This window comes from Gigantopelta aegis, chromosome 3 (assembly GCF_016097555.1).
Source record: "Gigantopelta aegis isolate Gae_Host chromosome 3, Gae_host_genome, whole genome shotgun sequence".
Taxonomy (NCBI): Eukaryota; Metazoa; Mollusca; class Gastropoda; order Neomphalida; family Peltospiridae; genus Gigantopelta; species Gigantopelta aegis.
The window spans coordinates 23,136,765-23,152,464 of NC_054701.1; the positions used below are offsets into that span (position 1 = coordinate 23,136,765).

At 38.1% G+C, this 15,700-nt stretch overlaps 1 protein-coding gene across 1 annotated transcript; it reads right to left on the reverse strand.

The window, feature by feature from the left end:
- Window positions 1-1,975: 1,975 nt before the first annotated feature.
- LOC121389355 lies at window positions 1,976-7,680 on the reverse strand. The gene is made up of 2 exons (XM_041520953.1): window positions 7,627-7,680; window positions 1,976-4,762 (listed from the first exon to the last, which is right to left on the reverse strand). The coding sequence occupies exons 1-2, from the start codon at window positions 7,627-7,629 to the stop codon at window positions 4,160-4,162; spliced, it is 606 nt and encodes a 201-aa protein (XP_041376887.1). The 5' UTR covers window positions 7,630-7,680; the 3' UTR covers window positions 1,976-4,159.
- Window positions 7,681-15,700: the final 8,020 nt, after the last annotated feature.

Below are 15,700 nucleotides of genomic sequence, written 5' to 3' on the forward strand. Positions count from 1 at the left end.
CTACTACCTAGGCTTACATGTACTTCCCCCAAATACCTCCCCAAATCCACGCTTTCTGTTTGCTTTCCTTTTGAAGGAAAGGAATAGGCCGGTATGAAACATAACTGGAGGGTGAGTTTGGTGCTTGGGGGTAGGTACAAACCACATTTTTATCTTTATTATATAGAATATGTAAAAACAAACCTCCCAATAAACCCGAACATTTTCGTCTTCAAGTGGATGCACAGCCTCCCCCCGGTTTCAGTGAAATAAATATTATATATGCTTAGCATAAGCTGAAAACCCTGATAGCAAATGGGCCATGTTTTTTCTTTTACCTTATTGATATACATGGAGGGAACTGCCCTCGATTGGTCTACACGCTATTTCTCGCTCCAGCCAGTGCACCACGACTGGCACGTCAAAGGTCGTGGTATGTGCTATCCTATCTGGTGCATATAAAAGAACCCTAGCTACTAATGGAAAAATGTAGCGTGTTTTCATTCTAAAACTTACATGCCAAACTTACCAAATGTATGACATCCAATGGCCAATGAGTAATAAATCAATGTGCTCAAGTGATGTCGTTAAACAAAACATACTTTTTTTAACTGATTGGTAGTAATATGTGACATTAATTATTTGTGCAAATAATATTATCAATTGCCAATAACCAAATACACTTTTATTTGTTGTGCAGTATACACAAGAGCTTGAATTAAATGTAGGGTACCCAACACTTTCAGCAAAAATGAGGTTGCTAAAAAAATATTCATCAAATCTCTTAAATGATGACCCCTCCCCTCCCCCATTTTCATGCAAGTACATTAAATGTGAGATGGTACACTTTTTATTAGTGTATTGCCTGGGTGTGTTGATACGCTACTTATATAAGTTTTATTAGTAAATATTGTAGGCAATAAAAATTGATTTGGTATAATACAACATATATGCAACTAACGTGAACAATCCGTGAACATGGTGACCTTCACAAACGCTTTATAGACTGGTTTAGGCGCTTAATGCTGGGGTGAGAACTAGTTAAATAGTAGATTTTCGCAGCAACGGTGTTAAGTTTTGTTTTTCTTTTATTATTATTAAAACATTTTTACGCGCACAGCTATATGTAAGCACATATAGTTATTATTGTACCAAATCACGTGGTTCCCAGATCAGTGTTCCATGAGGAGTAAATGTAACTACAGCTGTGATTGGTCGATAGATCTGGTAGTGGTCATTTGTGCAAATACTATGCAGTGGCGTAGCGTGGATTTCCAGCGCCCGTGGCAAGGCAAGTATTGCGCCCCCTAACCAGTGGACCGTTAGCACTCCCCGAGTCCCTTCCACCAGTCCAGAATGTTGTGCCCGGTGGCCCCGCCCACGCTACGCCATCGATACTATGGCATTTTGTCATTGTGTGCAGATCACAGGGTTGCCACTGTAAGCTTCCTGTAAACTTTTAAAATGCCAGAGTTTCCTCGAATAATATTAAATGGAATATATCACACTATCTGTGAATATAATGCCTTGGTAGCTTCATACGTTGCTTTTGTTACCTTTTTCAAAGAAATGTTAACATTGTCGTCAGTACGATTTTATTTGGTCTAATGATACCATAAATTATTTTTCAAGTTTGTTATTGCAGTTATAGCTACTTCCATTTACATAATTAAAACCCCAATTATTCTTGGTGAAACAGTCTCCTCGATGAACCAATTATCTGGGTTTTCCCCCGTCCCAACCAGTGCTCCACGACTGGCATATCAAAGACAGTGGTATGTGCTGTCCTGTTAATGAAAAAAGCGGAGTTCCTCTCAGACTTTGTCAAAATTACCAAATGCAATAGCCAATAATTAATAAATCAATGTTCTCTAGTGGTGTCATTAAACATACAAACAAACAAATTGTGTGAAACAAAAGAAGCCAACAAGTGAAAATATAAAAACAAACAAAGTTTATTACACGTAGGTAGTAGAAGGAGAGACATATAATGTCTACTAATCTCACTACAGTAAGATCAACACTAAAGAGCCACCAGGTTTCAAATCCAAAATAAACGAAACACACGTGACAGGAAATAAATATTTTATAATTTATGCCAGCTTTTAAAGTTGCAGTCTTGCCTCCCCCACAGCATTGCTTAATAATAAAGTCAAATTTTAAAAAGCTACAGTTTTATAACCTTCTTCTTGCCCGGCGGTCGTAACTAAATTTTATTGAAGAATGACATTGTTAGGAACAGAAATATATTAACGTGGATATCAAATATACTCAACAAAATTATTTAAGGACCAGAATAAATTTTGGGCATTGTTCTTTAAATATGATAAAAAAAAACCCAACAAAACACCAACAACAAAATAAAAAAAAGAAAGAAAAAAGCCCAACACATTATTCCGTTGTAAGGTGTCGACGCTAAGCCATTATGCAATATTCTGGCTTATATCGAGAGTCAAATTTGATTGAAACATTTTTAGAAATCATCTGTTATCAAAACCTGCGAAGAATTACCAACACTCTACTGGCCTTCACGTAACTTTATAAAATATAATAAACAAAACTATATTTACTTATGATTGCAACTGTTACTATTTTAATATATTATAATAGCACAGGATTTGATATAATATATATATCTTGTGTGTGTTTTTTTGGATTGTGAAACCTTGCTCAGTTTTCTTCATATATAGCATCAATATGATGTTACTTTTTTATGATAATATAACTAAGATGTAACCATGATGTCACACTGTCGTGGCAATATAAGATATAACCATTGTGTTAAATTATCGTGACAACATGATATTTAAACATGGTGATACAATTAACATGACAATACATTATTAACATAACGACATGTAACGATGGGGTTATATTAACACAAAATATAACCACAGTGTTTCGTTAACACGGCACCTTAAAGATATAATCATGATGCTACATTAAAACAATAAAACGAGAAACAAAACAAATGGAATTACATTAAAATAACAACATGAAATGTTACGATGGTATAACATTAAATGACCAGCCAAGATGCAGTCATGGTGTTGACATTACAGCACACGATGTAACCATGGCGTTACACTGACATTGCAACACATGATGAAACCATGGTGTTACACTAACATCGCAACACATGATGAAACCATGGTGTTACACTGACATTGCAGTACATGATGAAACCATGGCGTTCAAGTGGAATAAAGCATGTATCTACATGACAAAATGAAATATCTCGTGTTACACGATTATGACAAAAACAAGAACTCTAAAAAACAACGTTTCCGCCATTACACCTTATAAATGCAAGAACCTGCTACAATGGCATGGCCAGGGCAATCAAGACAGGTGAACTTCCATTCAAATTACACTCCTCCCACTCCTCCTCCACCCTGCCGATGCATACGTGCCATGAGAGGCCTGATCACGAGGGATAGCGATCCCGTTCAATCGGTAGACTGGTTTTGCGCCTAACGTTAGATAAATGTTATATGATAGAAGATGATGGTACCAGTCAAATTGTTCGCGAGCGCTCAGCATCCTGAACACGCGATTGGACCTTGTAATCTCAACTCCCGAAAGTTAAGAACTTGGTTCACTAATACTTCAATGTACCTTTATAGGTAATAAGTACATCATCATTACATATTTTAAACTTTCACGTAAAGTCACAAACAAATGTGTTCAACACTACAATAAAAATACAAAACTAAACATCAACACAAAAATAATCTTCAGTTGTATTTCTCACGTTTCAAAAATCTATTTTTGACGGCGATATGAATAATGGATATCATATAAATAAATGTACAGTCGCCAATCATTAAAACAAGACCACGTCCAAGTCCGAAACGTAGGAAATACAACTTGACATTTTCTATAGTAAACATCAAACACAACACACGATACATAAACATGACGCAAAGAAAAAAAAAGCAATATGACGTTTCAATATTTCAACGTCCGGATGATGAATCAGAAAGAGGAGAGCATTTTCTCATATAGCACCATTTTTTTTCTTCTTCAAGCGTTTTTGCATTGTTTTGAAAAACCACCGAGGTCATTTGTGACTAAAGCATCTACACACACACACACACACACACACACACACACACACGAATACACAGACGAACACACATACTACATTAAACTGTGACTATTTTAAAAACCAAGCTATCTATTTAAATCGGGCGTGGCGTATACTTTCCATAAAGACACTGCGTAGATCACGTTTTGCTGGTGCCTTAGGTGTTTGATAAACAGCGCTGGTCCTGTGTTGCGGGAAGTTGCACGTGCACCCTACTTGCAAAGGCTCCCACGTGGACTGGTACACGTAAGTTCCGTTCCGACAGTCGAACCTGCGCAGTACCCGCGTGTAATACATGAGAGGTTGGCATGCCAACAAGGTAGATAACTCCGCAGAAGCGTTCGGGTCGAAGCACGTCTTGCAGCTGCAGCGTGACTCTAACAGGGAACTCGGTTTCCGGTTTTCGTCATAGTTGATCACGTGATACGTTGGACAGATATTTCCCGCCGTGCGTTTTGCGAGGCGTTCTAATTTGGAACATTTGCGTTTGTGCCCCAACTTTGCGATCTGTACGTTGACATATTGCGCAGGAACGTCCGACAACCCGACCACAGTGCTGAGCAGGGGTCGAATCTGGTAAAAACTGTCGTGCACAGCGGGCAATGACAAGTCTCGTAGTTTGGACATATCTGGTTCCTTACAGCGTTCGCAAAGGCACAGGTACGGCAGGATAGCTATGATGAATACGGCTATCTGTAAAAATAAATATTTAAGTATTTTATTAATTTGACTGTAATACATATTACATTGACTTTAGACACACACACGTACGCACACACACGCACGCACGCACGCGTGCGCATGCACATACGTACACCCTATGCCCATTCATACAAAATACACTAACGTATATTTATACGTATACGTATACACGTACTCCACTAGACAGATAGCCAAAATAGCTGAGATGTGTTTCCAGGATAGCGTGCTTGAACCTTAATTATATATTTTTAACAACACCACTAGGACATATTGATTAATTAATCATCGGCTATTGGATGTCAAACATTTGGTAATTCTGACTCGTAGTCATCAGAGGAAACCCGCTACATTTGTCCTAATGCAGAAAGGGATCTTTTATACACACTTTCCCACAGACAGGAAAGCACATACCATGGCATTTGTCCAGTTGTGGTGCACTGGTTGGAACGAGGAAAAACCCCAATCAGGTGAGGTGATTCGATCCTGCGAAGCAAGCACCTCAAGCGAGCACTGAACTCACTGAGCTAAATCCCGCCCCTTAATTAGATATGCACTTGATAATTGATAATAACTTGAAATTGATAACTCGTAAAAAAACCCACTACACTTATTTTCTGCAGACAGACCAGCACATACCATAGTTTTTCAATAGGTCTATTTTAATGAACGTGGTCTTTGATATACCAGTCGTCTGCTGAGCTAGACCCCTTCACTCATAACAAAATAACCACAAAAAACTAAAACGAAAAAATATATATATTAACCCACAGAAAGTTCTAATAACACAAAGAAAACAAAACCCACCCATCTCCATCCACACTACCACCCTCATCCCCTCCAGAAAACACCATTTCCAGTGCGAAGGATCGAGCCACGGTTCTTATGACGCAGCAGGCGGACTTTATCACTTACCTAAATCTTGTTGAAATCAATTTATGTAACGTCATTGTTACAACCGTCGGCTCCAATTCAGGGTCAGGTAATATGTAATGATATCTCCCCAGGTATATATAATGAGCCGGCTGAATGCACAACAAATCAACCGTGACAGACACTAGCTGTCAAACACACTTATTTGGAAACCTATTCCGCGAGAAGTGTGTTAGAGAATGAACGTAAAACCCAAATAAAACCTATACTCTTGATACACCCCGCTTCAGTGATAATTAGGTAGTACAAAAGAAATCGGGGAACAGTAACATAGACCCGACCAGGACCAAGCTACTAGCCATGCCAGCAGAAGAAGAAGAAGAAGAAGAAGAAGAAGAAGAACCCTAAAACAAAAACTAACCCTAACAATAAACATAACTCCAATCCTAACCCTAAAACTAACCCTAAAACTAAGAACGGGGAGTGTGTGTGTGTGTGTGTGTGTGTGTGTGTGTGTGTGTATATATATATATACAGGTGTAACGGGTGGATATTTTACCCCTCCTTGCCCCCACCTTGGTAGTTAAAGCCCTAAAGGCGCTGATTTTAACACTCTCGGTACTGTTGAGAATAACATAACGAAAGGTCAACAGACGCTAGTTTTGTACCCAAGATCACTCGTAAAGCAAAGTATGTTTACATAACATTAATGTCACCTACTTCGATTACACTGTAGTATCGACTAGTTCTACTCGACGTCCCGGTTCGTGTTTCAACTGCAACCCGAACCACAACGCGGTTTAGACTAATTTCGTATGTGCGTGTCAAAGTTCAGTTGTGAGACAGAAACCCATAAAATAATTCCCAAGTCCAGGGAGAGGAAATCTACTATCCTCACACAAGCTTCTTATTTGATGTGCAGGACAGTATTTACCACAACCCTTGATGCACCAATCGTGGGACACTGGTTATGACGTCAAAAGGGCGGAATCGAGCTCAGTCGGAAGACCGCTGGCCTTAGGTGTTTGTACGAACCTATTCTCTAATTCTCTTAACCAGTACCCCACGACTGGTAATTCAAAGGCCATGGTATGAGCTGTCCTGTCAGTGAGAGAGTGCGTATAAAAGAGCCCTTGTTGCTAATGGAGAAAATGTAACAGGTTTCCTCTAAGATTGTCCGAATTATCAAATGTATGACATCCAATAGTCGATGATTAATAAATAAATATGCTCTAGTGATATCAATAAACATAAACTATCTTTAGGACGTCAAAATACAACACACACACACACACCCCAACAAAACCCCACCAAAAACATTAAACAAAAACCAAACAAAAAGAAAAACAAACATAAAACACAAAGCATAATAAACAAAAATCCCTCCCCCCCCCAAAAAAAAAACCAAAAAAAAAAAAAAAAAAACCAAAAAAAAAAAAACCATCGAGTGTGATCGATCCTAAATACTTCGACATCTGAGACGAACATTTCACTGCTAAACTTGACAGCCCGCTCCCCGTTTATCTATGTATGTACGTACATGAATGAAAGACGTTTCAAAGACTCAATTATCAATCTGTCTTTTAAATGAGGAAGTTAAAGCACAAAGCCACTAAGATTAGTATACATCGCTTATAGGCGTGGCAGTTGAATGAAAGGAACTGTGGTTTAAAAACACCTCACCAAAGGTTACAAATATGAATTATATCTGATTTTTATTGCAATTTCAAAACTGATGTTAGTAGAAAAAAACCCCAGTTACTACCTTAAACTAGTTTTTTTTATGATTTAAAAGATGCAGAGAAAAACGCAGCATTAAAATATATATACATAAATTATTAGCCAATTAAAGACATCTAATAAAAGTAATAATAATAATAATAATAATAATAATAATAATAATAAAAAAAGATTTAAAAAGTGAAATGATAAACTAAAGTTTTCACTGTATTATGACTAGAGTGGAAGCCTGACTATGTTCTTACCATATTGCAAAGTACTATGACACTGAGACAGTAGTTTTGGATGCTTTGTCCATGCACGACGTAATCCACAATACCCCGACATCAATTCTAGTCCTCTCATTTTAAAGAGCTTAAGATATGACGTCGCTCGTGGGTGCAAACTGCCACTTCCTCCATGAATTCAAAACAGGTAGGGTTTCCCCTCGAGAAACCGACAGTCATTGGTTATGCTATTTATAAACACTAGATATATAGGTATAAAATGTTCTATAATGGTATCATTGCTAATATGTCCGTCTGTCTATCTGTCTGTATGTGTGTGTGTCTGACTGTCTGTCTGTGTGTCTGTTTATTTGTCTGTCGGTTCCTGTCTGCATGCATACATGCATGCGTGCATGTATGTATGTATGTATGTATGTGTGTGTGTAAGTATGTATATATGTCTGTCTGTCCGTCCGTCCGTTCGTATGTCCGTCTGTCCGTCTGTCCGTTTGTTCGTCTGTCTGTCTGGTTGTCTGTCTGTCTGTCTGTCTGTGTATGACTGTCTGTGTGTAAGTATGTATATATGTTTGTCTGTATGTTTATATGTCTGTATGTGTGTATGTATGTATGTATGTATGTATGTAAGTATGTATGTATGTATGTATGTATGTATGTATGTATGTATGTATGTATGTGTGTGTATGTATGCATGGATGTCTGTCTGTATGTGTGTAAGTATGTATATATGTCTGTCTGTCCCTCCGTCCGTCTGTCTGTCTGGTTGTCTGTCTGTCTGTGTATGACTGTATGTGTGTAAGTATGTATATATGTTTGTCTGTATGTTTATATGTCTGTATGTGTGTATGTATGTGGATGCGCGCGTGCGTGTCGATGGGTGGATGAATGGATGTATAGACAGGTGTGGATGTAAGAGTGCACGTCTGTATGTACATGTGTATGTTTGTGCATGTGCATGTTTTCATATGCACGCCTTTAGGAACCGGGTCGCCTGTACCCCCCGCTCCCACCACTTGAGCACGAAAATTTACGGATTTTTGTTCAACTACATAAATAAAGATACAAATATGGCTTGTGCCCCTCACTAGAAGCTGTTCCTCCAACACTTGAGATTGTCCACCCCCACTCCAGTTTTCCTGTTATTAATTTTTTTTATTCTAGAATCGCTTCCGCCTTTAAAAAAAAATGTATTCTAACATGATCACGAAGAAGAAAATGTTCTTTAACCCGTGACAGCGGACACAAACAACACTGCATCCTGGAAACTAGCTGTGTAACAGTGTAGAACATCAGACAGAAGTACGCACAGATCAGTGATCAGCAAAACAAGTGCATACGTTTGAATTTACAATAAATAAATAAATAATGCAGTGATATGATATAATATGATATGATATGATATGATGTGATGTGATGTGATGTGACGTGACGTGACGTGACGTGACGTGACGTGATGTGACGTGACGTGACATGACATGACATGACATGACATGACATGACACAACACAACTGAAAAGAAGACAATGTCACATGTAGTAGTAGTAATAGTAGTAGTAGTAATAGTAGTAGTAGTAGTAATATTAGTTGTAGTAGTAGTAGTAGTAGTAGTAGTAGTAATAGTAGTAGTAGTAGTAGTAATAGTAGTAGTAGTAGTAGTAATATTAGTAGTAGTAGTAGTAGTAGTAGTAGTAGTAATATTAGTAGTAGTAGTAGTAGTAGTAGTAGTAGTAATAGTAGTAGTAGTAGTAGTAGTAGTAATAGTAGTAGTAGTAGTAGTAGTAGTAATATTATACTGTAATGCTGTAGTAGTAGTAGTGGTAGTGGTATTCAGTTATTTTACAATGTGCTGGGGTGTCGTTAAACAAAATGTTGTTTACATGTGCAATCACGTCGCATGTTGTATTACACAAGTCTTCTGCCCCATCCCTCCTAGAATTACTATTAGCTAAAGCTTAATAATAGAGTGGTAAATCACGGACACATTGTTTCACTTGGCTTCACAAACCTATCCTACGCTGCCACTTTCGTACGCGGACACGATTAATTCGTTCGTACGTTCGTACGTTATTTGTTTAGTCCGCGGGGAGGAATCTAGCTCAGTGGAAGAGCGCTCGCCTGAGATGCGATAGGTCATAGGATCGATCGATCTCGGTCGAATGGTTTTACGCGTCTTGAACCAGTGCCCCACAACAGGTACATCTGTGGTATGTACTATTCTGTCTATGAGGAAAGTACGTATAGGAGATTCTTTGCTGTCTTTTCGGTAGGAGCAACCTATGTGGCTGCAGTAGTTTTTTTTAGTTTTTTCTCTCTCTCTCTTGACCAGAGGGCGGGACCTAGCGTAGTGGTGAAAAGCTCGCCTGATACGCGATCGTCAGGGATCGATCCCCGTCGGTGGGCCCATTGAGCTATTTCTCGTTCCAGCCAGTGCACCACTACTGGTATATCACAGGCCGTAGTATGCGTTATCCTGTCTGTGGGATGGTGCATATAACATATCCCTCGCTACTAATGGAACAATGGAACGGGTTGTCTCTCTAAAACTATATGTCAAAATGGCCAAATTTTTGACATACAATAGCCGATGGTTAATAAATCAATGTGCTCCAGTGGTGTCGTTAAACAAAAACACTTCTTTTATTAGTAGTATTTGACATACACTTGAGATGTAAGGAACTGAATGGTATGTCTTTTCTCGTTTTAACTAGCCTATCAAAACCCGTGGTGATGTGCTGCCATGTTTAATGTAACTAATCAAAGTATTTCGAATTTTAATTCAAAACTCTACCACTCTCTATTCTAGTGTATTTCTATTAATCTCCTTTATGGGCCGAATTTTCAAAGCCTGTTGACGTCTTAAACGCATTTAACTACTTACGTTTACAATATTTAAACACCTGCGTTTAAGAAAAACAGGCTCCGTAAATTCGGCCCTATACGTATGCACCAGATTTTAATTAAAATCCTTTTTGCGTATTATGGTTTTATTTTGTTATTATTTATATTTACCATAAGTATAATTATTGTACAAGGCGTAATGAAAAATACATGTATATTTGTTTAATACGTTTGTATATCTCAATTTCTAAGCATACGTACGTACAAAATAAAGTTTATTTTTTGTTCAGTACAACAATACGTAGAAACATATACTGAACAAAATAAGAAACTTCCGCTAACTTTGCTTGAACATAACTTGATGAAAACAAACCGGGGGAACAATTGTTATATATGCGTTTAAAGAGTGTTCCATGATGCATCGTTTGGTGTAAAAATCATGGCCATAGGTTAACAGAAACTGGGAGAAATTTTGACCAAGTGTGGTAGGGGTTAAAAAAAAAAACCCACTTAATAACGGGTATGACCACCTCTTGAATTGACCACTGCAGTGCATCGCAGGCGCATAGAATTGACTAAAGTGTTGATTTCTGCCTGTGGAATATTGTTCCATTCCTGAATGAGCGCTTGACGAAGTTCGTTGACGTTAACGGGTGGGTTGGGACGACGCCTCAAACGTCTGTCCAGACTATCCCAGACATGCTCGATGGGGTTGAGATCAGGACTTTTAGCGGGCCAGTCATCAATGAAATCAATGTTATTTGTCCTAAGAAAATTTACAGTGTCTCTAGCTGTATGAGAGGTGACATTATCATGCTGAAAAATCGAGATGTTGGCGTTGTTATGGAACAGAGGAATGGCATGATGAGCGAAAATGTCATCGCGGTAACGTTGAGCATTTAAATTGCCATCAATGACGACTAGTGGTGAACGATAACCATGGGCAATGGCTGCCCAGACCATGACACAACCCCCACCCCCGAAACGATCTCGTTCAAGAACACAACAGTCAGCGTAGTGTTCATTTCTCCTACGGTAGACGCGCACCCTGCCATCACCACGTTGTAAAGAAAATCTGGATTCATCCGAAAAAAGAACGGTATTCCAGCGTCGCCGTATCCAACGAGTGTGTACACGTGCCCAGTTAAGACGATTTAGACGATGACGTTGCGTTAAAACGCATCCGACGTAAGGACGTCGTGCATGTAAACCCGCAGACGATTACGAACAGTTTGCCCACTGATTCGGTTATTATGAAGCCCTGGTGTGTTAGCAACAGTAGCAGTGGCAGTTTGGAATCGATTGCGCAAATACGTGTTCAAGATATAGCGGTCTTGACCACGCGTTGTAACACGCGGACGTCCACGACGTGGCAAGTCGTTGGTGCTTCCTGTCGCTCAAAATCTTACGCGAAGATTTCGTATCGCTCGACTAGAACTTCTGTCGACATGCCAGCATCAAGCATGCCAATCGCCCGTTCGCGTAAATTATTGGGTATTCTTGGCATACTAAAAATGCTACAATGTAAAAAACGTTGTTTTTTTACAAATTTTGAAGCGTTTTCGTTTACTTGACAACAATGTCAGTAAGACAAGTAAAACAAATTGACCGAATACTACACGGGACATGTCGAACCATGCATGCACGTGCAAATTGAATTTCACGTTGTCGACGATTAACAGTGCAAAAATAATCGATAAAATTCATGAATCCTGATAATACAGCTCAAGGCTAATACTATCTATATAATTTCATTACACAATGAATTCTTTAACACAACAAATACTATATGTACAAATCGGAAGTTTCTTTTTTTGTTCAGTTTCCTCTCGCAATATCTGTGTGGTCCTTAACCATATGTCTGACGCCATATAACCGTAAATAAAAATGTGTTGAGTGTGTCATTAAACAAAACATTTCTTCTTTCTTAATATATGTTTTGTTTAACGACACCACTAGAGCACATTGATTGATTTATCATCGGCTATTAGATGTCAAACATTTGGTAATCCTGAACAATAGACTCGGAGAAAAAAACCCGCTACATTTTCCTATTGGTAGCAAGGGATCTTTTATATACATTATAAAACATACAGGATAGCACATACCACGGCCTTTGATATACCAGTCGTGATGCACTGTATGGAACGAGAAATAGTACAATAGGCTTACCGACGGGGATCGATCCTAGACCGACCGCTTTATCGCTTTATCATTTGTTATGTTATGTTGTTATAGGGATTAACGTGTACATTCAGAGCAAGCTGTTTTAGCACACGCCTGTCATGGACATTTAGCTTGAATGCGCGGTCGGTCTGGGATCGATCCCCGTCGGTGGGCCCATTGGGCTATTTCTCGTTCCAGCCAATGCACCACGACTGGTATATCAAATGTCGTGATATGTGCTATCCTGTCTATGGGATAGTGCATATAAAAGAGTCCCTTGCTTCTAATAGACAAATGTAGCAGGTTTCCTCTCTAACACTATATGTTTAAAATCCAGTAGCCAATGATTAATAGATCAATGTGTTCTAGTTGTGTCGTTAAACAAAACAAACTTTAGCTGGAATTGTTTAATTATTATCATTATTTATTATTATTTATTTTTAAATTGTATTTGCTTATTTATTAATTAGATGTGGGGGTTTCAAATAAAAATAAAATTAAAACTAAAACATACAAATGCACTGGCCCATATTGGGGGGTGGGGGCACAATGTCTAGAGATGGGCACGGTCTCTAATGAGGAGGGGTCGGGCACAAGCCATATTTTTAGTTTTACTTATATAGAATAGGAAAAAAACCCCGTACATTTTCGTCCTAAAGAGGGGGCACATATATCCCCCCCCCCCACCCCACCCCACCGACACCCCGGTTTTACGGGCATGTTACAAGTAATGAATTTCAAATCAAATTGTGTCACGTGTGTCAGTTTAGGTATATCCCCTATCGAACCCGATAATAACTGTATTTCTATTGGCTGATAGAACCAAGGATGTAAAATGCTATTTGACGAATCTTCTGATTGGCTCCTAGAACCAAGGATGTAAAATGCCACTCGACGAATTACAAGTCAGAGGCGGTGCGCCGTGTATTTTAAAATGTATTACGTACTTCCTACTTGGAATCTACATAATTCCTTACTGGTGATGTAATAGCATTCTGTTATCATCACCATTAACAGATATAAACACATCGTGTGTATTTATTATTACAGTGTTGAATTATTGGTTGAATTAACCGATATCCGCCACAGAGCATTAATCCAAGTTACCTGAAGAGAACATAATATAGGGGGAGCAATAAAAACAACAACGACAATCGGGACACATCCAACTATCCATTTGTATTGTAACACTGTTAAAGTAAAATGGTTGCCTCTCCCTCTCCCTTCTCCGCCTTGCCGATAAGTATCTCTCTCTCTCTCTCTCTCTCTCTCTCTCTCTCTCTCTCTCTCTCTCTCTCTCTCTCTCTCTCTCTCTCTCTCTCTCTCTGTATGTATGTATGTGTGTGTGTGTGTGTGTGTGTGTGTATGTATGTATGTATGTATGTATGTATGTATGTATGTACATGTATGCATATGTATATGTGCGTGTATGTGTGTATGTATGTATGTCTGTCTGTCTGTCTGTAGGTATGTGTGTATGTATGTGTCTGTATGTGTGTATGTATGTGTATATATATATATATATATATATATATATATATATATGTGTGTGTGTGGTGTGTATGTATGTGTGTGTGTGTGTGTGTGTGTGTGTGTGTGTGTGTGTGTGTGAGTGAGCGTTATGTGTATTTTGCTCGAGATTGAGATTGTATATTTTACTTCAGTATGTGGTATGTGGGTATGATGGTATATCATAGTGTGAGTATGTGAGTATGTAGGCATGTGGGTAGGTTTATTTTACGTGGGTATATATTTATAGGTGTGTGTGTGTATAGGTATGTGAGTATGTGTGTCGAGTATGTATAGGTGCATATAAGTGTGTAACGGCTTTATCCTGTCAGATCGAATGGAGAATGTCGCTCAGCAACCAGTTATTCTCTGTATGTGGAAAGAAAAAGAGGAAACCCGATGTCGCCACAAGGGATCTTTTATATGCACTTTTCCATAGACAAGACAGTACATACTACGGCAGGGATACTGGTTGTGACGGGAAAACCACAGAGCAACCTATCCACACACACACACACACACACACACACACACACACACAGTGACACACGCAGACACACACACGAAGTGACACACAAACACAGTGACACACACACACACACACACATACACTCACACACATAGTAACACACACACACACACACACATACATACACACACACATACATACACACACATACACACACACATACACTCACACACATAGTGACACACATAGACACACACACACACACACACACACACACACACAATCCGAAAGAAAAAACAAACAGATTTAACGTCGTATTTTATAAAGTTGTTCAAATAATTTTATATTGCAATAATTAAAAATAACGAAGAGACACATAATAAATAACATTTTATTAAAATATATTAATATAAAATAATAAATTTGTGCATACTTAACACATTTATTGTCTCATTTTAAATATTTAAGAACACGCCATGGAATTAAACTATTACATATATTAAAAAGCTGTGAACAATATAAAATAAGATTAAAATATCACAAAGCATTAGGACGCATTTTATAATATCTATTAAAACAAGTAAATACAGACAACACTGTTAGAAAAGAAAAATCATTAGAATTCACAACTTCGTAAGGGAACATATTAAAAATTAATATGAAACAACATTGTGTTATATTGATAAGCAATAAAGATAAAATTATACCAGTTAAATACAAACTATGCAAGGACAGACAACTCTGTTAAAATAAATATAATAATAAATAAAGAATGAAATTAATAAAATGAATGAAATGAATGTTGGTTTAACAAGACCTCAGCATATTTTAATATGCCGCTACTTTGTGTCTAACTTGGTGTTAATTCGACATTTTGTCAGAAGAAATGAAACACGCTACCGCCACATAGACTACTCCTACCAAATTGACAGCAAGGGATCTTTTGTATGCAATTTCTCATAGACAGGACAGTACACACCACTGCCTTTGGTAGTAGTAGTAATAAATTTGTTACATGTATTATTACAATTATTAAAACTATAATAATAATAATAATAATAATAATAATAGTAGTAGTAGTAGTAGCAGCAGCAGCAGCAGCAGCAGCAACAG